This window comes from Armigeres subalbatus, chromosome 1 (genome assembly GCF_024139115.2).
Source record: "Armigeres subalbatus isolate Guangzhou_Male chromosome 1, GZ_Asu_2, whole genome shotgun sequence".
NCBI lineage: Eukaryota > Metazoa > Arthropoda > Insecta > Diptera > Culicidae > Armigeres > Armigeres subalbatus.
Window position 1 is genome coordinate 269,083,371 of NC_085139.1, and position 27,576 is coordinate 269,110,946.

Genomic DNA, 27,576 nt, shown 5'->3' on the forward strand with positions numbered 1-27,576 from the left:
CAGAGCCGCCTCGCAGCTTAGTGTTCATTAAGCACTTCCACAGTTAATAACTGCGAGGTTTCTAAGCCAGATTACCATTTTTGCATTCGTATATCATGAGGCTAACACGATGATACTTTTATGCCCAGGGAAGTTGAGACAATTTCCAATCCGAAAATTGCCTAGACCGGCACCGGGAATCGAACCCAGCCACCCTCAGCATGGTTTTGCTTTGTAGCCGCGCGTCTTACCGCACGGCTAAGGAGGTTAGAGTTATGGGTCCTGTACACCTCCGGTGGTGCAAAGGGCCGACTTGAAAGATCTCCATCCTGGGCGTTGCCCGGCTATAGCTTTAACCTGTTGCCAGGTTAGATTTCGGTCGACTTCTTTTATTTCTTTATTGAGGCTTCGCCGCCATGAGCCTCTGGGTCTGCCTCTGCTGCGATGTCCCGCTGGGTTCCAGTCTAATGCTTGTTTACAGATTTCGTTTCCGCCCCTACGTAGAGTGTGGCCGACCCAGCCCCACTTCCGAACCCGAATTTCTGTTGCTATCGGCCTCTGGTGACAACGACGATGGAGCTCGTTGTTTGAGATCCAGTTGTGAGGCCACCAGGCCCGAATTATATACCGCAGGCATATGTTAATGAACACCTGCAGTCGTTGAGTGTTCTCCACTGATACACACCATGTTTCGCTAGCGTATAACAGCACAGATTTCACGTTAGAGTTTAAAATTCGTATTTTGGTGCGTTCACTTATCTGCCTGTTTTTCCAGATATTTCTTAAACTCGCAAAGGCAACCCTTGCTTTCTTGATCCGTGCGCCTATGTCGATATTGGTACCGCCGTCTGACGTCATTTGGCTACCAAGATATTGGAAACTTTCAACATTCTCCACTGGTTGCCCGGCTACTGTGAAACTGGAAGGAGTCACCGTGTTTTCATCCAACGATTTGGTTTTGTTGACGTTGATGACTAAACCTGCCGAGAAGGAGCGCTCGGCAAGGTCGTTGAACTTACTCTGCATATCAGAGCGCCGTTGCGCGAGGAGTGCAACGTCATCAGCCAATTCGAAGTCGTTTAGGTGGTCCATGGTTATAGGCTGCCATAACAGCCCGCGGTTTGGTTCACGGTCAATCGCATCTACCAGAATCTCATCGATTACGATGAGGAACAGTCACGGAATAGAATACATCCTTGCCTCACACCAGCTACGTAGTTGAGCGGATGTCATGGGGTCAGCTTTGAGCATCTCGGCTGATATGCGATCGACCCCTGGGGCTTTATTCGATTTTATGCTTTGGATGGCTGTTGTAATCTCTAGCAGTGATGGAGCTTCGGTATTGACGCGTGTTATACGTCGGATCCTAGGCAGATCATGCCGAGGTGGTGGTGGCCTGGCTGGCACTTGAAAAAGTTGTTCAGTGCTCAAACCAGCGTTTCAGCTGGTCAGTTGGGTCGGTCAATAACTGATCATTCGCGTCTTTCACAGGCATCGTTGCATTCATCTTCGCCTCGCTTAAGCGTCGTGAGATATCGTAGAGGAGGCGAATGTCCCCGGTTGCGGCGGCTCTCTCTCCTTCGTCGGCCAGAGAGTCTGCCCACGCTCGCTTGCCCCGTCGACATGAGCGTTTTACTTCCTTCTCAAGAACCGCGTAGCGTTGACGGGCTAAGACTTTGGCTCCTATGGTTTTTGATCGCTCTATCGCGGCTTTGGCTTTTCTTCGCTCCTCTATCTTCCTCCAGGTCTCATCGGTGATCCATTGTTTTCTCTGGGTGCGTAGTTCGCCCAGATTGTTCTCGCTGGTGGCGATGAAGGCATTCTTGATGGCGGTCCATTGGTCTTCCACGCTGCCACCTTCCGGAATATCTGCAGCACGCGTCTCCAGTTCTTCAACGAAGGACCGTTTCACCGTGGCATCTTCCAGTCGGCGTGTGTTGAATCGTCGTCCAACTCTTTCCTCCTGCCGACGAATCCGCGCAATGCGCAGGCGTATTTCGCCGATGAGGAGGTGATGATCAGACGCGATATCGGCACTACGTTTATTCCGTACATCAAGAAGGCTCCGTTCCCATTTTCGGCTGATGCAGATGTGGTCGATTTGATTTTCTGTAAATCCGTCACGTGACCTTGTGAACCGGTCGATGAGGGAAGAGCGATCTCCCGATCACCATGTCGTTATTACCACAAAATTCTGCGAACAGCTCTCCGTTTTCGCTCATTTCTCCGAGACCATGGCGTCCCATAATGCGCTCATGGTTCGAGTTGTCGGATCCGATCTTCGCATTGAAGTCGCCCAAACAGATCTTGATATCACCCTTCGGAATTCTATCTACGACGGCATTGAGTTGACTGTAGAAGTTCTCTTCGTCTTGCAGATCGGCAGCATCGGTTGGCGCATAACATTGGATTATAGTAAGGTTTCGGACCCGTGTTCTAAATCTGGCAACGATTATACTTTCACTTATAGGTTCCCACTTCATAAGCGCAGAGTGTGCCTGATCGCTTAGTAGGAAGCCAACTCCGCGATGCCGGGGAGCGTGTTCACCTCGTAAACCAGAGTATAGCAGAACTTGTCCCGACGGCGTTCTGTGTTCTCCAAAGTTAGGCCAACGGACTTCACTCAGTCCCAGGATCTCAAGCTTCATGCGGCGTGCCTCATTGGCAAGTTGTGCCAATTTACCCTGCTGGGCTAGGTTTAAAACGCTCCATGTTCCTTTTTCCATTCGTGTCCGTTGTTTCGCGCTAAGAGTCGTCGCCGTAAAATCAGTCCGTATTCTTTCATTATCGGATTCTCGAACAAATTGATGTTTCGGGATCAGTAGGTTGTTCGCCCAAGGTTCCATATCCACCGGGATGGGGATGCCATCTTACGTATAGCTCCCGGGGAATAGCATTTCATACTCAGCCGCTAGATGCCAGAACAGACGCTGTTGGAGCTGCACCTCTTTGGTGAACAGACGCTCGATCAGTCAGGTGAAATTTGTTTAAAGTTCCACCCAACACCAGGACTAGGCTAGTGCGCTTTGAGCGGCACACGGTCGCTTTGATAGGGCCTGCTTGGGGACACATGCAGCTTTTTATAGAAGCTCAACAGAGCCCACAGCCCACCACATCCTAGGCAAACCCCACAGGACGCACCCTCCCACTCTAGCTAATGTCAGAAGGACAACAGTCAGTGCCCAGGCTGCACTACAAGCTAAGTACGCAACCCTTAGCTGGCGATCAATTGTCATCGGAAGACCCGTGGAAGCGTGAGTATTGGAACTTGTGGAGGACCAGAGCTATGTTAGGCGCCCCTTCCCGGATGTCAACTCATCATTTCGCAGCCCTTGCCTAAACTAAACTAAACTAAAATCTAGAATCTAAAAGTTCGGAAGTTCGGTTGTTTCGTTGCAAGAGGTTTAGAAGCATCTTTCTACGCTTCTCGGAAGTCGTCTTTAGAGCAGCACGAATGCCTCCTTTCAAGATGTTCAGAAGACTTCTTTCGAAAGGTTCGAAAGCCTGTTTCAAGAGGCCTGTGTCTTCTTGCAAGTAGCCCGGATGCCTCGTTTTAAGAGAGACGGAAGCCTTCTTTCAAAAACCTCGGAAGTATCTTTTAAAGAAGTTCGGAAGCCTTTTTTCAAAAAGCTTGAAAGCCTCCTTTCAAGAGTCTCGGAAGGTTCTTTTCAAAAGGCTCCTTTCAATGGCTCGGAAGCCTCCTTTCAAGAGGCTCGGAAGCCTCCTGTCAAGAGGCTCGGAAGCCTCCTGTCAAGAGGCTCGGAAGCCTCCTTTCAAGAGGCTCTGAAGCCTCCTTCAAGAGGCTCAGCCTCCTTTCAAGAGGCTGGAAGCCTCCTTTCAAGAGGCTCGGAGCCTCCTTTCAAGAGGCCTGGAAGCCTCCTTTCAAGAGGCCTGGAAGCCTCCTTCAAGAGGCCTGGAAGCCTCCTTTCAAGAGGCTCAGCCTCCTTCAAGAGGCTCCAGCCTCCTTCAAGAGGCCTCGAAGCCTCCTTTCAAGAGGCTCAAAGCCTCCTTCAAGAGGCCTGGACGCCCTTCACGAGGCCTGGAAGCCTCCTTTCAAGAGGCTCGGAAGCCTCCTTTCAAGAGGCTCGGAAGCCTCCTTTCAAGAGGCTCGGAAGCCTCCTTTCAAGAGGCTCGGAAGCCTCCTTTCAAGAGGCTCGGAAGCCTCCTTTCAACAGGCTTTGAAGCCTCACTTCAAGAAGCCTGGCTTCTTCCAAGAGGGTTGAAAGCATACTTTTAAGAGGTGTAGAAGCACTCTTTACAGATGCAAAGGAAGCCTCCTTTTAAGTAGCTCAAAAACCACTATTCAAAATGCTCGAAAGGCTCTCTACAAGAGACTCAGAAGCTGGGAATTCTTCTTTCAATAGGCTCAGAAGCATCCTTCCAAGATGCAAAGGAAGCCTCCTTTTAAGTGACTCAAAAACCACCATTCAAGAGACTCGAAAGCATCTCTATAAGAGGCTAAGAAGCCTTTCATCATGAGCTGCGGAAGCCTACTTTAAGATTCAGAAGCTCCTTTCAAGAGGCTCGGAAGCCTCCCACCAAAGTGCTCGGAATTATTTTTTCAAGATTCTTGGAAGCCTACTTTCAAGAGGGGGTACCTGAATTAATGCAAAAGTTTGAAGGGGTACCTCTCAAGAAAAATGTTGAGAACCGCTATTCTAAGGAAACATCGAAAAAACCCGGGATCCCGGGATTTCCCGGGATATACGTACAAGTTCATCCCGAATCCCGAGACAACGAAAATGGCCGGGAAATGGAAACTCTAATTATGCATATGTACAACATGTGATAGATTTAGTTCGGAAAAGGTATTGGAGGGTAACCGCGGAGAGGAGAAAGAAACATCCTTGAAACTTGAATTTGGGAAGACACGTTCCTCAACATTATTCTCAGCCATCTTAAATTCCAATAGTATATACTCTGGATCTGGATCCTGGGGTCGTGGGATCAAAGCCCACCGAAGGGGCGGTTACCCTTCAATACCTTTTCCGAACTAAATCTATCACATGTTGTACATATGCATAATCAAGTTTCAGACATAGTAAGGTCCAGTACATTTTATTTGTTTCGCGGATGACATGGACATTGTCGTCCGAACATTTGCAAAGGTGGCAGAACTGTACACCCGCCTGAAACGTGAATCAACAAAAGTTGAACTGGTGGTGAATGCGTCAAAGACAAACTACATGCTTGTGGGCGGAACCGAGCGTGACAGGGCCCGCCTGGGAAGCAGTGTTACGACAGACGGGGATTCCTTCGAGGTAGTCGAGGAATTCGTTTATCTTGGATCCTTGCTAACGGCTGATAACAATGTCAGTCGTGAAATACGAAGGCGCATCATCTGTGGAAGTCGGGCCTACTACGGGCTCCCGAAGAAACTGCGGTCAAAAAAGATTCGCCACCGCACTAAATGTGTCATGTACAAGACGCTAATATGACCGGTTGTCCTCTACGGACACGAAACATGGACAATGCTCGAGGAGGACTTGCAAGCACTCGGAGTATTCGAGAGACGGGTGCTTAGGAATATCTTTGGCGGTGTGCAAGAAGACGGGGTGTGGCGGCGAAGAATGAACCACGAGCTCGCCCAACTCTACGGCGAACCCAATATCCAGAAGGTAGCTAAATCCGGAAGGGTACGATGGACATGTTGCAAGAATGCCGGACAGCAACCCTGCAAAGATGGTGTTCGTTTCCGATTTGGCTGGTACGAGACGGCGCGGAGCGCAGCGAGCGAGATGGGCAGACCGGTTCTATCACAAACGCCCGAATGACACTCGCCCGAATGACAAACGCCCGAATAGACCAAACGCCCGAAAAGACCATTCGCCCGAATGGACCGTTCGCCCGAAAAGACCATTCGCCCGAATAGACTATATGCCCGGAAAAACTCTTAACCTTAGAGTAGAGTGTGGCAAGAGTACGCACTTAGTTTTCAATCGAACATGTAGCTGTTATGAAGCAAGCTTCTGCATATAGAATCGACAATTCGTATACTCTTCCTTTGAGTTACCCAGCTGTAAAAATAAAGAAACTATTGAAATTCGTTCAGGTAGAACCCTTATTGCAAGACAAGTGAAAAACGCACTCTTACCCCACCGGTGGGGTAAAAGTGCGCATCGGGTGGGTAAGAGTACGCATTTATCCAATCATGTGCTTTAAGTATATATTAACACAAATAAGAGTTAATAACATTTAATTGATGTTTAATGAGTATATATTAGGAAATGTTTAAAGATTACGTAACTCTTAAAGAAGGAGGGGGTTCACTTTCATTCGAAAAAACACTGTTTTTATATACACTAAAAACTACAGAGATAAAAATATATATCAGGTTTCGCGTGGCGCATACAAAGGCATTTTCCTTAAAGAAAGTCCACCAATCACGTAACGTAAAATTTGGCTATTTTATCACCCCTCCCCCCTATCTTACACTTTTTGTATGGATCCTCTAAAAATTCTATGGATCGTCACACATCTCACAACCCCTCCCAGCTAAACGTTGCGTAATTTATGAATGTTTCTTTTGATTAAATGAAATTATCATTTAGATGAAATTGTGTTTTCGTACAATGTTAGACGAGCTCGGTGGTCTAGTGGCTACCGCTTCTGCCTTATAAGCAGGAGGTCGTGGGTTCAATTCCAGGCTCGTCCCTTTCCTACTTTGTATTTCTATCTTAGTTCTTTCTGTGTTTCACGTTCTACCAAAACGATTCCTACTGTTATAACCTTCCACACAATCCCAAAACCTCCCGTGGCACCTATGAGAGGTCGTAGAGTTCTCTGCATCTTTCTTAAGTAGGTGTCCAACAAACCATCCTTCCCCTTCCTCAGCATTCGCAAGGACGTGGCCAGGACAGATCTCGACTATTGGAGAGAGCAATGCTTCCATCTAAGAGATAGTGATTAGTCCCAAATCAATATCTGAGGTAACGGATGAAAGTAATGCTACTCTCATACAATAGTCTTGGCTTGTACCACCTACGAATTTGTGCGAATTGCTCAATGCTAATGCTAATGCTAATTGTGTTTTCGTACAATGTTTATGTGTACAATAAGTCCTAATACAATTTCATTATTTCGCTTCAGTGCTTTGTTCGCTAATTCCTTTCTAACACCGAATTACTTCAACTTATCCTAAAAACTTGTGATAATTTCGAATTCTGTCTCTTTTTTCTTAGTTATGGATCTTTACGCTTTGGAAGAAGTCTTATTTCGGCCGAAGATACCGGTTTGACATCATAGCTTGAAGATTCATATGCGTACTCTTGCCCCACCGGTTCCTGCGTACTTTTACCCCATAGTCCCAAAAATTATTCAAGTAATGGTTTTGACTTCTTGGAAAACCAACCGGATTGGTGTTCTGTACCATAAAGTACTCTATACAATAGGTTATCGAAATGGTATAATGTTCACCTGATTGAACGTATATATGGTAATAAAATACTAGTTGCGGAAACTCTATTATTTTTAGCAAAATGACCAAAAAGTTATCTAACTCCATATCTCCCTTGTTGTTGTACACATGATAATAGTTGGCCAGAATACCTGTCAAACTGATGCAGTGTTGCTAGTTTATCTTTTTTTATTACTTCAAAAAATCGAAAACGTACTCTTACCCCACGCGCACTCTTGCCCCACTCTACTCTACTTGATGAAAAGATTTTTTGTGACTAATAAAAGAAAAAGAATATTTGATTTCCTACTTATCTCATATTTTGTTGTACACGTGTTGTACACGAGACGTGCGTCTCTCACATGTATCTAAGTATTCGGTTCGTTTATATGTGAAATAATAACAAAATTGACGACGTTATGTACTTTCTTTTTCATAATATTCAAATAATGACTTGATTTCTTTAAATAAGTCCTTTAAGGTACCTTCGCACCTCGGGAATTCGGCCCGCAGACTTTTTCCCCAGGGTACAGAGAGCAAAATCAGGCGGAAAACTAACCCGAGGTGTAAAACCCCATTTAACATTGATTATAAATAAAATCTACTCATCACTGTCTTGCAATCCATTCATCCAAAACAAAAAGTCAGTTTTAATCGCTCATCATTGTTGAGAGAATCTGATATTAAAATATGTTTTATGTATGCTGGTCACTTATACCGGTCCACAAACATCTTGAAATTAATCAAAACCTGACGGAATAATTAGAGCTGTAGCGAAAAATAACGTTGCAAAGGTATTTATTTAAACCAATCATCAAAAATAAGAGGCACAAATAGGAATTCACCCTTCTTTTCTTCATACATTGTTCTGTCTAAATGTATTGAAGACACGATTTCTTCTTTAAGTATTAAGGTTTAAGCAAAATTCATTTTGAAGATAAGCAAAAACGAGCCACGTCGTATAATGTAACGCCGGTGACAACGTGATGAACTGTTATAACCATCAGAATTTGACGATGTATATGTGCATATCGACAGATGCTATATGACAACATTGGACGCAGAACCTTTCTTGCGATCGACTATCCATGGTAATGATGGGACGATCTTTTTATTTCCTTCAACACATCATTCAGTGTTGTAAGCACAAGCTAAGATTTGGATAATTGACGGAGCATTCTCAACTGCTCAACCACAATTTGCTGAAGTGTTCAAAATTCACGGAAGTGTGAAGGTCAACACCGTCGATTCGTTCCCTTGGTATTAATGCTAAAACACGGGAACATATGATACAGCCTTTTATTCATTAAAGGAACGACATTTATCAGTATACGTTAGATCCAGAGTATATACTACACCCGATTCTTTTTTTACACGGGTGGGTTTTTGTTGATTACGACCTTCAGCGTTGATGAAACTATGAGTTAACCCCATGAAAAAATTCACAAAAAATCAAAGAAAATTCAGGTGGTATTTAAAAAGCTGTGAAAAATCAGGTTAACCGGGAAATTAAAGAATACCAACCGTGTAAAAAAAATATTGGGTGTATTGGAATTTAAGATGGCTGAGAATAATGTTGAGGAACGTGTCTTCCCAAATTCAAGTTTCAAGGATGTTTCTTTCTCCTCAACCAAAGTTTTGTTTTTAAAAAACATCAGCGATTGGGATTACAATCGGCATACGGGAAGGATTACAGACTTCAACTTGCCTATGAAAAATGTGTTACCTCAGCACTTTTTTCATGTTTAGATATAACAAAGGCATTCAAGAGATTCAGATATTAAAATATGTTTTATGTATGCTGTCACTTATATCGGTCCACAAACATCCTGAAATGAATCAAAACCTGACGGAATAATTAGAGCTGTAGCGAAATAACGTTGCAAGGGTATTTGTTTAAACCAAACGTCAAAAATAAGAGGCGCAAATAGGAATTCACCCTTCTTTTCTTCATACATTATTCTTTCTAAATGTTAGGAGGCATGATTTCTTCCCTAAGTATTGAGGTTCAAGCAAAATTCGTTTTAAAGATAACCAAAACGACTGATACTATATGACAACATTGGACGCAGAACCTTTATTGCGATCGACTATCCATGTTTCCTTCAACACATCATTCAGTGTTGTAAGCACAAGCCAAGATTTGGATAATTGACGGAACATTCTCAACCGCTCCACAAAAATTTGCTCAAGTATTCACAATTCACGGAACTGTAGGCGAAAGTCAACACCGTCGATTCATTCCCTTGGCATTACTGCTAAAACACGGGAACGTATGATACAGCCTTTTGTTCATTGATGGAACGCAATTTATCAGTATACGTTAGATCCAGAGTATATACTATTGGATGTTAAGATGGATGAGATTAATGCTGAGGAACGTGTCTTCCCAAATTCAAGTTTTAAGGATGTTTCTTTCTCCTCAACCAAAGTTTTGTTTTTAGAAAACATCATCGATTGGGATTACAAACAGCAGACGGGTAGAATTAGAGACTTTAACTTGGCTATATAAAGTGTGTTACCTTTGCAATTTTTTCATGTTAAGATATAACAAAGGCATTAAGGTGAAGGTGGGTTGAGTACCAAAACAAAGCTTTGAAAGTATTGGTACAATAAAAACTGTCATATACTGTAGTAGTATTGGTGTCGTCTTTATAAAAAAAGAAAAAAACTATTAGTAGGGTGGTTCAAAAAACGACCCAGCACCACCACGCTCACTCGATTCCGTCCCATGCTCCGAGTGTCCTCCAAGAACCGATTTGAACAAAAACTGGTTGAGCGCAAGCCGGTTCAAGTTTGTATGAAAACTAGTATGGGAAACTAAACCTTTTATTACACTGTCTACAGTGCCTCCCCTCCAAACGCTGGTGAAAAGAGAACCCACATAGCTGAAAGCAACGTTCCTGAGACTTCACTGAACGAAAACCGCACCGCAGGAAAGATCCATTAATTACGTAACGCAAAAATAGTATTTTATACTCCACTCACCCCCACGTCACACTTTTTGTATGAAGCATTTGCCCCTTGCGCGATTGTGTAGACTAGACTAGAAGTATCTGTCCCTGGTGCGATAGATATCACAGACAAATTCTGGGTATTTTGTTGAATTGCACGTTTCACTGATGCCTTCTGAGAAGCCTAATGATCATGCTAAAGATTCGCAACCTCGCTTAAAATCGACTCCCAACTATTGGAACGACCATTCTATATGGATTGTCTATGGAGTTGAAGCTCTTGAATATTTCATCCAGTCATATGGTCTCCCCCCTCGCCATCGCCCAATGACGGAGTGCCAGAATCAGAATAATGTTAAATTCAACCTCGCCATATCAACTGTCATACAAACCTGAAACGACCTGTGCACGGTAAGCCTCTAATCAAACCATCGGATAACACCCAAATTATAAATCATAATCGACTGAGCGTGGCGGAGCAAAATTATTTTTTGAACCACCCTGTTTATTAGTTTGCTGCTGCCGGTGCCGTTGTTTACATTCGCTCCGCGATCAGTTTTTAATCGTTTTTTCGGGCAAAAATAGCAGTTTATATTAAGTTTTCGGTTTAAACAAGTGACTGATTTCGAAAATTGATGTTTAAATTGCATTCCATCAACATTTCAGGGGTGTTCATGTGCGGAGAAGTGAGTAAAACTTGATATTTTCAGTGCCCTTTGAGAAGAAGTGAAGTGCAGTTTTAAACCCACCAAATCGCGAACGGCTAATAAATTGGCACAAAACTGCTGATTAATGATATTATTTGAGCCGAAATGCATAGGACTCTTTGGATAAACATGTTCATTATCACGAGAAGTGAATAAATATGCTGTGAACAGGTTAGTAATTTGAATATAAAACTTTTGTTCGATGCTGTTCGAAGTATTCGAATGTTGGTGGGAGAGGTGCGGGAGGTGTGGGGTTGACCCGTGGAAGGTCCGGTGCCATCTTGACTACCATCGTGGTACTCTTTCAACTATGTCCTTAAAGGAGGTTCGAAAATCTTGCCCAAAGAAACGTATTTTTTTTATGAAAGCAAGTATTATGCGAATGGGGTGTACCCGTTAGGTATAATGAACGTTAAACATAAATGAACCAAAGAACAGCCCATTACATAAAGAAGGCAGAATTATGCCAAACGACCATTATGCCTAACGTACATTATCCCTAACGTTCGTAATGCGTAACCATTATGCCCTAGGATATTATGCCTAACGAAGCGGACTGGTCGAATGAATGGTCGCAAATCAACGCACAAAAAGACCACTAGAGACCCACTTTTCTCCCCTTCACTATGATCGGTCTATGAAAAAAACCCTAAACAGTATTCCTCGAACTTTCAATAACATTTTAGCGTGGCATAATAAGTGGAATACGCTTTTGAAATGAGGAAGTCCTCCGTTTTATAGCGTTCCAAAACAGTTTCAACTAGAAGAAAGATATGCGACCACTGATACCCTACGACCACTGCAGGCTAAGAAGACATATAATATGAAAATAGCAGAAAAGAATGAAAAACTAAACAAACGTTCATATATTCCAGGTGATTGGCATATTTTTTCTTTGAATATGATTAGGAAAAATAACATGTTGTTATAGAATCTGGAAGTATTCATAAATATATGACCTATTCGGGTGAATGGTCCATTCGGGCGAGTGGTCCATTCGGGCGAGTGATCTATTCGGGCGAGTGGTCCATTCGGGCGAATGGTCTTTTCGGGCGTTTGGTCTTTTCGGGCGAATGGAATTCGGGCGAATGTTACATTCGGGCGTTTGTCATTCGGGCGAGTGTCATTCGGGCGTTTGTGATAGAATCGGGCAGACCAGGTGCAAAACGACTTGGCGAGCGTGGGGCGTATTCGCGGATGGAGAGATGCGGCCTCGAACCGTGTATTGTGGCGTCAAATTGTTGATTCAGTGTTATCTGTTTAGATGTAGACTAAATAAATGAATAAATGGACAAAATTATTCGTCAAATTTTCATTGTAATCCAAAACAGGTTTATGCTTAAGAGCAATTCTAGACCAACATTTGAAAAGGATGTTAAAGCCAGTTTTTGACGTAAAGTACGTCTAAGGGGAAGGCTGGGATACAGGGTGTACAATAAATATTTCAAAATTGAGGACTGGCATGAAATCATGTAAGGCTTTAAATGTTAATAGCACCTTTATTTTTTAATGATTTTTTTATGTATATGTCAATAGACTTGGAAACACGTCACCAATTTGCCAGTTGTATCAAAATTGATTATCAACTGTAAACAACTGTAATCTTTTTTTTACAATGTTATGAAAACTCATATGTGAATATGTACGTTATGTGGAAGATATTGATTTGGAAAATGTATTGGAGGTAACCACTTTCCCTTCGATGGGACTCGAACCCATGACCCTACACACTTAATTTTTTTTTACCGGGATCTCTTTTACCGAGATTCGCACAGCCGTGCCCCAGCAAACATGTTTTTTTGCCGAGATTTCTGTCAAAGTAGCTGAAAATCAGCAAATAATTTGCCGAAAATCAGCTGACAAACGTCATTTTTGCCGGGATATCAGTTTTTCATTTTTCTGGCGAACGGCTGTGCGGATTTTTGTCGAGCTGCAGAAATAAAAACTAAGTGTGTACAGTACGCTAGACTGGTGCTTTAACCAACTAAGCTACGAAGGACTCACGCTCCTCTAATGTGGATGTGTACCATACACATGTGGAAGTATTGGCTTGAGAAATGGATTGCGAGTGATCTGACTATGCGTCCAATTCGGGAATCTCGAGCTCGTTCAGTAGCCGCTACGTTGCGAAGGCCGACGGAGGCCGACAGCACACCTTAAAATAACTTTTCATAGCATTTAATCGCCATTAAATATACAATTAATTTTGAGATGCATTAACCACTCTAAGCCAAACAACAGTCGAAGAAAGGGATCGTCACCACTCACAGCAAAAAAATATTAATATGCCGCGACGCAACTTCTCAAGACGTACCCAACAATTCTATGTAAAAATGGTTGCGCTAAACTAGCATAAAATTAAGTCATTACTTTATTACATTCAAAATGACGCACATTATTGTATTTCAAAAACAAACAAAATATTACATTGAAATGTGATATATTGCGCTAAATCTATGCAATACTACGAAATCGAATCACAACTGTCATCTGAGTCATTAGAGAAGTTTTCATTTTGATTGTTCGTGTTTCGAGTGCACTTCGGAAGGAAAATCCCTATTTGTGAAGAATCTGAATACATCGGCAATAGAGGAACCCAGCAGGTAAGATTATCCCCGATGCATGGAAACGCAGATACATTTTCAAACGGTTGTTTCGTTTTTGTTGCAAAGCAAATCCGCGGGACCAACAATCACGATGCTGACACATAGGGGGCGCGTTGACGGATCCGGTTCTCCAGGAAAAAAGCGAAATTCGTGAAGTCGAAGCAAATTCTACTCTTCCCTCCTATGGGAAATCCCATTGCTATCTGTCAGAGATTGAGTGAAACATTGCCGCCATCTTCTCCTTTCTGTTGCTCTACTGTAAAAACCCATAAAGAACTGTCATTGTTTGTGTGAAGAATGTTGCTTCGACTTCGCGAATAGCACCAACCGGACCCAGTGAAAGTGCAGAGAGAAAAGGAAGACAAAGCGGATAATCCGATCACAAAAGTCAACCAGCATCAATCCGAAAAAACACGGTAACCATCTCACGGCACGAACATTAAAACTGATCTGAAAAAATTTTGCTAGGTATACTTGTTTTTTAAAGTTCTTTTGTTTTGTGAAATCCTAGCTGAAAAAATAGTTCGTACCTAAACGTAAATAATTTGCCGATGAGAGAAAACCAAATTCCAACGTCATACTAATATAGCGAAAAAAAGCTCTTGGCCAGACTTGCGTACTACGAAGAAAAATTAAAAAAAAAGTTCGAAAATCAATTCTTTAAATATTTATTAATTTTTTTAAATAATACGAAAAGCATTTTTTTTGTTAAATTTCTCCTCCTACTCCTACAGAATCCAAGTACCAATCTCTACCGCGGTTAGTTTTTATGCAAATTGAATATCTTTCGGATGCTTGATTTGTCTCGAATTTTCTCCAGGAGTAATTCTTCCAGGACAAAGTCCAAGAGTTTTTTTTTAATTCTCCGGAAAATATTTCAGGAGTACCTGCGCAAATTCCTCCAGGAGCTTTTGGAAATTCCTCCAGGAGTTCTTCAAGGATTTCATCCAGGAGATCCTGCGGAACTTTTTCCGCATATTCTCTCTAAAACTCCTCCATGAATTGCTCCAGAAGTTCCTTTAAGTATTCCTTCAAAATTTTATTTGGAAAATCTTCCATAACTTCCTCAAATCATTTGTTCAGGAGTTCAATCGGTAATTCCTCCGGATATTCTTTCCAAAGTTCTTCGGGAATTTCCTCCCAAAATTTCTCCACAAATTCCTTCGTAAATTCTTCCGTAAGTGCCTTCAGAAATTTCTCCAGAAATTCTGTTCCAAATTCCTTAAGCAGCTTTTTTTTTAAATTTCTCCAGAAGTTCTTCCAAAAATTCCTCCAGTCTCTTCGGAAATTCCACCAAGAAAAAATTCTTTAGAAATTTCTCCAGAATTTTTTCCAGGAACCTCCAGAAGTTCCTTCAGAAATTCCTGAAGAAGTCCTACAAGTAATTCCTCCAGGAGTCCCTCAGGAAATACTTCCAGGAGTTCGGCAATTCCTCATTCTAAAAAAAACGTTTAGGAGTTCCACCAGAAATTTTTCCAGGAGATCATAAAAGAAATCTAGGAGTTCCTTCAAAAAGTTCTGCAGAAGTTCTTCTGAAAATTTCTCCAGAAATTACTCCAAGAAATCCTCTGAAAATCCCTTCAGAGCGTTCTATGGAGTTTCTCAAGATATTCCTCCAAGAGCTCCTGTGCAAATCAATCCTTCCTGAAGTTCCTCAAACAAATTAAAACTTCCAGAAGTTCCACCAGAAATTCCTCCAGGAATTTCTCCAGAAATTCTTTACGAAACTTTTCCAAGAGCTCCTTGGAAAAGTCCTCCTGAAATTCCTTATGAAATTGCTCCAGAAATTCCTCCAGAATATCGTCCAGGAGATCCTTAAAAAATTTCTCAAGAGTTCGTTCGGAAATTACTCAAGAAGACCCTTAAGAAGTTTCTCCAACACGTCCTCTGGAAACTCCCCACGAGTTCCTTTTGAAATTTATCCGGAAATATCAGGAGTTATTTCAGGAAGGATCAGGAGTTTTTTTTTTTAATTCTTCAAGGAGTTCTTCAAGTAATTCGTCTAAGAGTTCATCTAACAAGTTTTCCTTTGAAGACTTGTTCGGAAATTCTTCCGCACTTTTTTTTCTGAATCTCTTCCAGGAATTTCCCCAGATGATCCTTCGGATGTTCATCTAGAACTTTCTTCAAATATTACTCCACAAGCTCCTCTAGAACTTTTCCAGGAAATTCTTCTAAAAGTTTCTTTGGAAAATCCTCCAAGAGATTATCCAAAAATACCTCAAGAAATTCCTTCGGAGATTCCTCCTTAAGTCCCTCCAGAATTTCCTTCGAAAATTACTCCAGAAGATCCTTCAGAATTTCTCCAAAAGCCCTCCCAAAAATTCCTCTAGAAGTTCCTTTGGAAATTCATAACGGCATTCTTCTAAAAATCCTGCCGGGAGTTTCTCAAGAAAATTCTGCAGGAGTTCCTAAAAAAAATCCTTCAGTTTCTTCGGATTTTTTTTCCGGGCATTTCCTCCGGATGTTTCTCTAGAAACTGCCCCAGAAGCTGCTTTGGTAATTCCTCCAGGAGTTCCATCAGAAATTACTCCAGGAGTTCCTTCAGAACGTTCACCAAAAGTTTGTCTGAAAATTTATTCAGAAATTACTCCAAGAAATCCTGCGAAAATTCCTTAAGAAAGACCTCCAAAAATTCTCCCAAAAGTTTCTCAAACAAATTAACCAGAAGTTCTTCAGAAAACTCTTCCAGGAGCTCCTTCGAAAAGTCTTTCGAAAAATCCTCCAAGAATCCTTCTGAAAAATCCTCCCTAATTGATTCAAAAATTTCACAAGAATATCCTCCAGGAGTTCCTTCAGAAGTATTCCCCAGGAGTTCTTTTGGAAATTACTCGAGAAATTGCTCCGAAAACTCCTCCAGCAGTTCCTTTGGAAACTACTTTAGAACATTCTTCGCTTTTCCTCCAGAAGTTCCTCCAGGACTTTCTCCAAGAGTTTTCTTTCAAAAATTCTTCGGAAATACCTTCAGGAACTCTTCAAAAAGTACCTGCCGAACTTTCCTAGGAAATTTCTCAAAAGGTTTGTTTGGAAAACCTTCCAAAAGCTTCTTGAGGAAGTTGAGGAGCTCCTGGTGAAATTTCCATAGCTTATGGAGGAATTTGCGAATGTACTTTCCGGAGGAAATATTTCCGAAGAATTAAAAAAAACTCATGAACTATGTGCTGGAGGAATTTCTTCTGGAGAAAATTGGGAGGATCTTCTGGAGTAATTTCCGAAGGAACTGTTGGAGTAGTTTGCTAAGGAACTCTTGGAGGGATTTCCAGTGAAATTTTGAAAGGATCTCTTTGTGAAATTTCCAAAGGAAGTCCTGGAAGAACTCTTGGGTGATTTTTCGGAGGAACTTCTGTAGAGGTTTTTGAAAAAAAATCGTGTGCAATTTTTGGAGAGAATCCTGAAGCAATTAAGCAATTTCCTGAGAAACTCCAGTGGTAGTTTCTGTCTTGACTCCTGGAGGTACTTCCGGAAAAAATATAAATGAACTCTTGGAGAAATTTCCGGTGGATGTCCTGGAGGAGTTCAAGCAGGAATTTGCGGAGGAATTTCCGAAGGAGTTTTTGAATGAATTTCCGGAAAAAAATCCCGTAAACTTTTCAGAGGAGTTTCTTAAGAAATTCCCACACGAATGCTTGGTGAAGTGCAGTAAATTAAAAGTTGACAAACAAAAGTCTAAAAGTCCACGCCAATCCACGGCGCCGCTTCTGATTGTAATCGATGTGACGCCATCACGTCGCCACCGCCGACTGGAAAAGTTCAATCACACCACTGGGGACAATATATTTTTTTTTGTGTCTTTATTTAGGAGACATTCAGCTCGAGGCTGGCTCGTCTCCGATATGGGGACAATATTGTTATCGGCTCACAAGTCTATTAAAATTTCACAAATCCTTAAACATTAACTCTGAAAAACTAAAAATCAAAGAATATAAAATCATGAAATCCTAAACGAAAAATTTGTAATATTGTTAGTACAAAAACTTGTTTCATAATCATATTAGTTGAAATGAGAATCATTATTTCACTATGATGTTGTATACTGACGGAAATTATGAGAAATAAATTACAATATAACATTTTTGACGTAAACTACGTCTAAGGGGAAGACTCTGATACAGGGTGTAAAACGGAAATTTCCAAATTCGAGACCGTCACAAAATTAGGATAGATTTCAAACGCTAATAGCTCCTTTATCTTTCAATGGATTTTCGAGATTTTATTATCAATCGAATCGGCAACTTTCCAGCAATTTTTTAAGCCTATTGGAACTATTGATTGTCAACGTAAAAACATTAAAAATCCAAATCTTTTCCAACCCAGTAAAATTTTACAGTTTCGTTGCGACCGCCGTCTGCGGTTGGTTCTTGCGCTTTACTTTTGTGCGGTGATTCGCACAAAAAGTACAAAATAGAACCAAAGCAATGACCACGGTCGGAGCAAAAAAGTAGTGTTTATAAAAAAAGTGCTACAGATGCTGGACATGTTCATGTAAGCAAGAGGTGAATATTAAAATTGATTATCAACTTTAAGGTGGTTATACAACAAAGCCACGAATTGGCCATCTTGGAAGCCACGTGCTTTTTCTAGTGATTTTTCAAGAGCACGGATTGAGAGAACCACAACGCCCATGAGTATGAAACATCCGTAGGTCGTTTGCTTACTTATGCTGAACAATCGACTTTAATTTCAGCATTGTACGAAAATTATTGCGCTAGCTTTGAACTTTTGATAATAGGAGTAGAAAACCGTGTGGTGAATTTAAAATTCACCACATGGCTTGATTGTATAATCACCTTAAACAAGGTTACACTCTCACTTTTTTGACGGAAATTGAGTAAAATTTCTGGGGGATAGAAAGAGAGAGCAATGCAATTTTACTCAGTTACTGAGAAGGTGAAAGTTAGCGTGTATCCTACTATTTAGGCAGCATCCCTTCAAAATAACACTTCAAAAGCATTTAATCGCCTTTTAATAGGCAGTTAACTATGAAATGCATTAATCACAAATGCAAGTCGAATAACAATCGGAGAATGGCATCATCACCACTGGGGAATAATAAATTTTAAATTGTCATATCCAACCATTTTCATATATAATGGGTTACGCCAATTTTGTTCGAAACATAAATGGATTGGTGTCCGATCGAACATGATTTGCGGAAAAACTACACATTACACGCGGCAAAACGTTTACCAAAACAAACCTCGCTACCTCCCGACTCCATATATCCAACAATCTAATGGTTGTAATTTGACTAGCACGCACGCGCGGTTTGAAGTTTTTATGAGAATTACTATAAAAACAGAATTTTTTTCGGAAAACCGTTTTGCAACGTTGATTATTAATATCTATAAATATATGAGTACATTGGCAACAACGAGAACTTATCAAGTGAATAAATCGTATTTATTGCGAAACAATTCGCGGCTTGCAAAAAAAAATATTAAGGAAATACTAAATCGTGGGAAATTCAATTGAGCACGTAAAAGAATAACATATCAATAATGAGCATTTTTATTTTCTTTATAACTTTGCTTACTTTACTTTGCTTACTTAACTTTGCTTAAATTTTGTACCAAGTTTATCACATGAAGATCTGATATTCCTTGCCGTTAGAAGCCTTTTCAATAGCTTTCTTTTGTACTTGATAAGATGAAGGAGGGACCTCTACAAGTAGTGTCGTTTGAAGAAGTGTCCGGTATTGGGAGGTGTCCGGCGCTGGGAGATCTCCCACTAAATAGTTAATGATGCGCCTCACGAAACGATCTCTCACATACGGATCGATTTCTATAGTCATTTCCATACAAACTTCAAACTTTTCGTACTCAGTTATATTACAACTATTTCAGATGAAAATATAGGAGGTTCACCAAAACAACAAATGTTATCGTTCAAGCATAAGGGAGCGCAAAAGTCAAAATTTCAATTACTCTAGGCTCTAACCAAAATAATTATCTTATGATCTGTTTTACGTAGTTTACGTCGGACGGTCGTATCTTGTATATAACCCTTCTGATTTTTTAAATATATTATAGAATCATGAAAGAAAATTCCTGAACAGCCCCAGCTGCCTAACCCAGCTGCCGAAAGCGCGGTTTCATTTGCCTGCTTATTACGTCGTTTTTGTCATTACGTCGAACATATTACGTCACAGATTTCTTACAGCTCTTGAAAAAAAAAACAGCTTTGGAAAAAAATGCTGATTACGTCACTTTCTTGTTACACAAAACAGATGTAATATCACATCTGATTTTCGACGGAGATGATGTGCATCAAATCTGATGTGATATTACAGTTTTTTTTTGCTGTGCCTTTAACTTAACCACCACTTGGTAACTTTAGCATTTAAAGCGTGCATTGAAATTAAAAGCATTAAAAGCGTTCATAAATACGTGAACTAAGGAGTTCACGGTGTATTTTTTCGGGAACAACAGTTACGGATTCGGGAATACAGTCACGTTTTCTGGAAAGTTCTGGAAAACGTGACTGGTGTTCCCGAATCCATGAATTAAATCACGGTGTATTTTTGTTGGTTCACGAATTCGGGAACGCTTTTTTTTGCGTGTACTCATCGTACGAACTTGTCTTACCACAAGTGAAGGCATTCCACTAAATGTTCAAAATAATGAATGTTTTTGCATTATTGCATGCATGTATTATTTTGTTCTACTGTGTGGAGTCGAAAAGTCAATTAATTTATGCGCGATGCAGAACAGTGCAGAACAGTCTCGAGACTCGCGTTATTTTGATCTGCTTTATGCGGAAAAACTACATGATTTTGGCTCTGCGCTCCACGGCAAATTAGCCTTCCAAATATAAACAATATTAGAAATGTAAAGCCGAAGTAGCAACCTTGGCCATTTTTCCTCTTAAACTAAATTACAGTTTCAGAATTCCCTCTTCGCAGCTAACATATCTCACCACAGTATAGCGTGATAGCAGGTCCTACTAATTAGGGTAAAGCCTCAAGTGGGAGTGCAATGCATTAGATGCTTCCATGTTTCCCCGGATAGGACATCTATTGACTATACGTAGAAGACGTCTCAACGAAAGCTCAGCCACCACTAACCAAACAAACCTACGCCTTGAGCTCACCGTTCTTGGAGTCACAATCCAAAGCGTTGAGGCGTGCAAATCCATCGCGCTACCATTATTGCTGGTTCGAGTGCCCGACACACACGCGTCTGATTGCTGTTTGCTGAATGAATGACAACGGCAAAGGATGGCTCCCCGTTGATAAGGCGTTTGCCTGCAGTTTTCCAGGCCCGTATCGTTGCCCGGGACCCATCATTATGTCTCAAACAAAGCTTCCGCTGTGATAAATTGCTCGCTGATTGGATTCGTTCAAGCAGGCAGACAGTTCAGCGATAAATCTTCACGTACGCGAACGATCACGATTCGATTGAGCATTGTACGGTCGTACGGTGGTGGATGGGTGAAGTAAATTAATGAAATAGGAGCCCAGCAAAAGCGACAAGTACGGCGCCTACGGAAGGCATTTTGTCAAGTTTGGGACTTATTGAATTCGTAGAACAATTTCGACAGGAGAACCCTTTGCGACGTGAATCGAATTAAAAACGAAATTATCGGAGAGAATTCATCTTCTCCGCTGTTGGGATGCCAGGATTCGCTATTCATAGCCTACTTGAATGAAATCAAGTTCCACAACTCTTTTGAATTTTAGCTGAACCGGGTAAGGTGAAAACAAATCTGTCTTGTTCAACGTTTTCCTCGTTAATCTGTTTGAATAGGTACCTACGTCTGTTTACGTTTCATTGCAAGCACAAGCATCTTCGTTGGCGAAATTCGACTGAGAATGCTGCTCCATTTCATTCTTTTCGCCTTTTCTGCTTCATTGGACTTTGCGGGAGAAAACATTTTCCGCCCGTTTCAAGCTGTGATAGTAAAATAATTACATCAGTGGGTCGCTACGAAAGCTGTTGTAAATCAGGCGTTTGGAATTTTCAGAAATATCAAAAGGAAATTCTACAATTAGGTTTTGTTATAAATTTCGGTGGTATTTTCACCCTTCGTAGTCATTTGTTTGCCGACAAGGGGAAAATGGGCCAGAATGCAGAGCAATTTTATCCATCCAAAGAAACTCTTCTATTTTCCTGAGACTTAATTAAACAATCGACCTTTTTTATCAATTCTATGGGGACAAAGCTGCTTACTTTTGGCAATGGAACTGTAGGGTAATGCGTACCACGGAAGCGAAAGCGTTTTGCATTTTGTACTATTTACCCTGCATGGTTCTATACAAGTCAAGCCGATACTTGAAGGATGAACACGGCGGAGATATATTTCATCACAAAATACTTTTCCAGAACCAAACCTTGATGGAATGTTTTCCGCATTCGATTTTTGCCTGGAGTGTAATTCAGGTTGTTCGGAAGATGATTGCATTCTTGTTACATCCGACAACGGGTTGAGCTATGTCGTTGTCGTGCATTGTGCCGTGGAAGAATGTCAATGCTCTGAAGGCAACCACGTGTTTCCCGGAAGGGATTGGCACATGACTTGCTTTATGATACGAACAAAACGAATACCAATAGGCATGAAGGTCGGGAGACGCGTTTTTTTATTTCGAAATCTATGGTTTGATGCCTGCTTCAAATTTATTCCGGTCTGATAAAGTTATCTGAATTATGGACTGAGAAACTTTTAATGACTCTATGAATCCACTCGGGCAACTTCTTTAGCAACGAAATATTATTCAAATTTCGCACGATCTGACGACTTTTACTCACCTCGGTTGTTATTGTTATGTCGCCGGAAGGATCGTTCCAGGCCCGAGGCCACCGTCGTTGACGGCTTTATTACTCCCCCATCGGCGGAGCGTGTTGAAGTCGAGAGCGCTTTCGAGTACCGCCGAAAATCGTGCATCCCCCGGCAGAGGGTTCGCGTGATGAGCGAATACGTCACGGCCAAGATGAGCAGCGGAAGCACCAGCAGCAGCACATCCAAAAAGAGATTATAAGCCCGCTCGTAGCCCCTGTTGAACCACAGCTCGCGACACTTGTGATGACCTGCGAAATAAAATCACGGCCAAGTTAAAAATTTTGGTCTAAAAATCCGCCAGCGACTGGCTCTACCTTGATTGGTGGGAATCAATTTGCTGAGCACCGCAATCGGCAGCATGAAGAACAGACTGCCGCACCAAATGAGCGCAATCAGCCGATAGGCATGGCTGAGCGTTTGCCACCGCCGGGACCGCAATGGATGGCAGATGGCGTAGTACCGCTCCACCGAGATTATAACTAACGTCCAAGCTGACACTGCAACCGATGATGCTGCAAACGAGAGAACAGAAAACGGAGGAATGATTATTTAATTATAAACTGAAACTCGCGAAAAATTTCCCATCCGATTCGGGAACGATGTTTGGACGTTAATGAGGTCTGATCAGTCTATTGGATTTTGCAATTACGCTCGATTTGCTGCATTCATGTGAAAGAACTTTTGTTTCAGTTGTTAACAGCTTCTGGTGTTTGAGTTCCGAACAAATTAAGTGCGAAACAAATTTAATTTAACATGCGCATTCATTGAGAATCTCATTCTGTTCTTCTAATACCATTCAATATCTAACACCGATCCCAATCCCAATCCCAATCCCAATCCCAATCCCAATCCCAATCCCAATCCCAATCCCAATCCCAATCCCAATCCCAATCCCAATCCCAATCCCAATCCCAATCCCAATCCCAATCCCAATCCCAATCCCAATCCCAATCCAATCCAAATCCAATCCAAATCCAATCCCAGTTCCAATCCCAATCCCAATTTCAATCCAATCCCAGTCAGTCCAATCCCAGTCCCAATCCCAGTCAATCCCAGTCCCAATCCCAGTCCAATCCCAGTCCCAATCCCAGTCCCAATCCCAGTCCCAGTCCCAGTCCCAGTCCCAGTCCCAGTCCAGTTCCCAGTCCCAGTTCCAGTCTCAGTCACAGTCACAGTCACAGTCTCAACCACAGTCCCAGTCTCAGTCCCAGTCCAAGTCCCAGTCCCAATCTCAGTCCCAGTCTAAGTCTCAGTCCAAATCTCAGTCCCAGTTCCAGTCCCAGTCCCAGTCTCAGTCCCAGTCCTAGTCCAAGTCCCAGTCCCAGTCATTGTCCCAGTCCCTGTCCCTGTTCCAGTCTCAGTCCCAATCTCAGTCCCAGTCCCAGTCCCAGTCCCAGTCCCCGTCCCAGTCCAGTCCCAGTCCCAGTCCAAGTCCTAGTCCCAGTCCCAGTCCTAGTCCCAGTCCCAGTCCCAGTTCCAGCCCCAGTCAGTCCCAGTCCCAGTCAGTCCCAGTCCCAGTCAGTCCCAGTCCCAGTCCCAGTCCCAGTCTGATCCCAGTCCCAGTCCCAGTCCCAGTCAGTCCCAGTCCCAGTCCCAGTCCCAGTCCCAGTCCCAGTCCCAGTCCCAGTCCCAGTCAGTCCCAGTCCCAGTCCCAGTCCCAGTCCCAGTCCCAGTCCCAGTCCCAGTCAGTCCCAATCCTAGTCCAAGTCCCAGTCCCTGTCCCAGTCCCAGTCTCAGTTCCAATCTCAGTTCCAGTCCTGGTCCCAGTCCCAGTCTTAATCACAGTCCCAGTCCAAGTCCTGGTCCCAGTCTCAGTCCCAGTCCCAATCTCAGTCCCAGTCCTAGTCCCAATCCAAGTCTCAGTTTCAGTCCCAGTCCCAGTCCCAGTCCAGTCCCAGTCCCAATCCCAGTCCCTGTCCAGTCCCAGTCCAGTAGCAGTCCCTGTCCAGCCCCAGTCCCAGTCCAGTCCCAGTCCCAGTCCCAGTCCCAGTCCCAGTCCCAGTCCCAGTCCCAGTCCCAGTCCCAGTCCCAGTCCCAGTCCCAGTCCCAGTCCCAGTCCCAGTCCCAGTCCCAGTCCCAGTCCCAGTCCCAGTCCCAGTCCCAGTCCCAGTCCCAGTCCCAATCCCAGCCCAGACCCAGATCCAGTTCCAGCACAGTCCCAGTCCCAGTCCCAGTCCCAGTCTCAGTCCCAATCCTAGTCCCAGTCCCAGTCCCAGCTTCAGTCTCAGTCCCAGTCCTATTCCCAGACCCAGTCTCAGTCCCAATCCCAGTCTCAGTCCCAGTCCCAGTCCCAGTCCCAATCCCAGTCCTAGTCCTAGTCCCAGTGTCAGTCTCAATCCCAGTCCCAATCCCAGTCCCAGTCCCATCCCAGTCCCAGTCAGTCCCAATCCCAGTCAATCCCAATCCCAGTAAGTAAGTCCCAGTGAAGATGAAGAAGACGGACAATGGAGGAACAAAATGGACAAAAGAAGAATGAAGAAGGACGAAAGAAAAATGAAAAAAGAGGAGAGAAGGAAGAAGGAAGAACAAAAATGGACAAAAGAAGAATGAAGAAGGACGAAAGAAAAATGAAAAAGGAGGAGAGAAGGAAGAAAAACAAAGTTGTAATAAAAAAAACAAGAGAAAGGAAAAAAAAACAGAACGGGGAAGTAGGAAGGTAGAAAAAAGAAAAGAGAGAAGAAGAAAGGTGAATAAAGGAAGATAAAAGCAGGAAGGTGCATAAAGAAAAAGAGAAGCAGGAAGTAGAAAGAAGGAAAGAGAAGATAAAAGAAGCCAGAAAGAAAAAAAGATGAAAAATCGGAGAATGAAGAGGGGAGAAGAAAAAAGTAGGAAGGGAGCCAGAAGAATAAAAGAAGAAGGAAAAAAAGGAAAAGGAAGTGGAAAGAACGAGGAAGAAAAACGAAAGAAGAGAGGAGGGAAAAAGTAACAAAAAGGAAAAAATCACAATCAATGATCCAAAAAGGTAAGGATGGTAAAGGAAGAAGACTTAAAAAGAAAAAGGGAATTGAAACAAAACACAGAAGAAGTAAAAAGAAAGAAAAAGAACAAGTAAAAGGGAAGAAAAAAAGGAAGAAGAATGAATAAGAAGAAAAAAAGCAGCAGGAAGATGATAGAAAGAAAAAGAAGAAAGAAAGAATGAGTAAGAAGGAAGAAAGAAGAAAAAAGGAAGCAAGAAGCAAGAAGAAAAAACAAAAGAAAGAAGAAATAAGGAAGAAAAAAGAACGAAGAAGAAAGAAGGAAGAAAGAAGTTGTAAGAAGAAAGAAGCAAGAAGGAAGAAGGTAGAAGAAAGAACAAAGATTAAAGAAGAATACAGAAAGACGAAAGAAGAATGAAAAATCTTAAATTAAAAATCCTACTCACAATCCAAAATTAAAAATTTTAATTCCAAATCCGAAATCCAAAATCCAAAATTCAGTATCCAAAATCCAGAATATAAAATCCAAAATCTGAAATCCATAATTCATAATCCATATTCCATAATCCAAAAGAATAATGAAGATGGACGAAAGAAAAATGAAAAAGGACGAGAGAAGAAAGAAAAACAATAGAAACATCAAAAGGAGAATGGAAGAAGCAAGAAATAAGAAGTGGGAAGCAGGATGGTAGAAAAAGAAATAAAGAAGCAAAAAGGTGAATAAAGGAAGGAAAATAGAAAGAAGAAAAAGATAAGATAGTGAAATCCTGAAGGAAAAAAGATGAAAACTTGGAGAACGAAGAATGGAGTAGGAAAAAGTAAGATGGAAGCTCGAAGATTAAAAGAGGAATAGTGGAAAAAAGAAGCAGAAAAAAGAATGATTTGATAGGCGATAAGATAAAAGGAAGAAAATAAAGGCAGAAAAAAGAAAGGAAAACGAAGAGGAAAGAACGAGAAAGAAAAACCGAAAGAAGAGAGGAGGAAAAAAAGTAGCAGAGAGGAAAAATTCAAAATCCAAAACCTAAAAAAGTAAGGATGAAAAGGGAAGAAAAAGGAAGAAAAAAGAGGAAGAAAGGAAGAGATGGAACAAAACAAAGAAAGAAGTAAAATCGAAGAAAGTAAACCAAACAAAAGGGAAGATAGAAAAAGGAAGAAGAAAGAAAGCAGAAGGAAGAAGAAAGAAAAGAGACGGAAAAATAAAGAATGATTAAGAAGGAAGAAAGGAGAAAGGAAAAGGAAGAAAGAAGAAAGAAAATGAAGAAAAAAGAAAAAATAAGAAAGAAAAAAAAGAAAAAAAGAACGAAGCAATAGGAAAGAAGAAAGAAAAAAGAAAAAAGAAGAAAGAAGAAAAAAGAAAAAAGAAGAAAAAAGAAAAAAGAAGGAAGAATGCAGAAGGTAAAAAAAACAAATATGGACGATTTAATAAGGAAGAAAAAACCAAAAAAATCAAAAAAATCCAAAAAATCTAAAATCCTAAATCCAAAAAATCCAAAATTTCCAAAAAATCCAAAATCCAAAAAATCTAAAAAATCCGAAAAATCCAAAAAATTTTAAAATCCAAAAAATAAAAAAACACAAAGAATCCAAAATATCCAAAATCTTAAATCCAAAATCCAAAAAATCCAAAATCCTAAATCCAAAATCTGAAATTTAAAATCAAAAAATCCAAAAATTACAAAATATCCAAAAAATTGAAAATCCAAAAAATCCTAAATCCAGAATCCTAAATCCAAAATCCAAAATCCAAAATCCAAAAAATTAAAAAATCCCGAAAATCCAAAAAATCCAAAAAATCCAAAAAATTCAAAAATTCAAAAAAATTGAAAAAATTAAAAAAAAAACAAAAAAGAACCAAAAAATCAAAAAAATCCAAAAAATTCAAAAAATCAAAAAATCCAGAAAACCAAAAAAATCAAAAAAAAATCCAAAAAATCTAAAATCCAAAATAAAAAAAAATCCAAAAAATCCAAAATTTCCAAAAAATCCAAGATCTAGAAAATCCAAAAAATCAAAAATATTCGAAAAATCCAAAAAATTCAAAAATCAAAAAAATAAAAAAAAACACAAAAAATAAAAAATACAAAGAATTCAAAATATCCAAAATCTTAAATCCAAAATCCAAAAAATCCAAAATCCAGAATCCAAAATCCAAAATCCAAAATCCATAATCTAAAATCAAAAAATCCAAAATCCAAAATCTAAAATGCAAAAAATCCAAAAAAAAAGAGGAAATCCCTAATCCAA

At 41.2% G+C, this 27,576-nt stretch overlaps 1 protein-coding gene and 1 pseudogene across 2 annotated transcripts in view; one reads left to right on the forward strand and one right to left on the reverse strand.

The window, feature by feature from the left end:
* Nucleotides 1-23,080, reverse strand: part of LOC134213879 (D(2) dopamine receptor-like) — a 44,579-nt gene extending 21,499 nt beyond the window's left edge. For both annotated transcript variants that reach the window (XM_062693331.1, XM_062693323.1), the window contains exons 1-2: nucleotides 22,732-23,080; nucleotides 22,387-22,665 (exon numbers count right to left, since the gene is read on the reverse strand). In XM_062693331.1, the coding sequence (XP_062549315.1) occupies nucleotides 22,387-22,665; nucleotides 22,732-22,777 (325 nt within the window). In that variant the 5' untranslated portion in view covers nucleotides 22,778-23,080. The remainder of the gene's footprint in view (nucleotides 1-22,386; nucleotides 22,666-22,731) is intronic.
* Nucleotides 22,823-24,843, forward strand: LOC134207305 (accessory gland protein Acp36DE-like; annotated as a pseudogene).
* The last annotated feature ends 2,733 nt before the right edge of the window (nucleotides 24,844-27,576 follow it).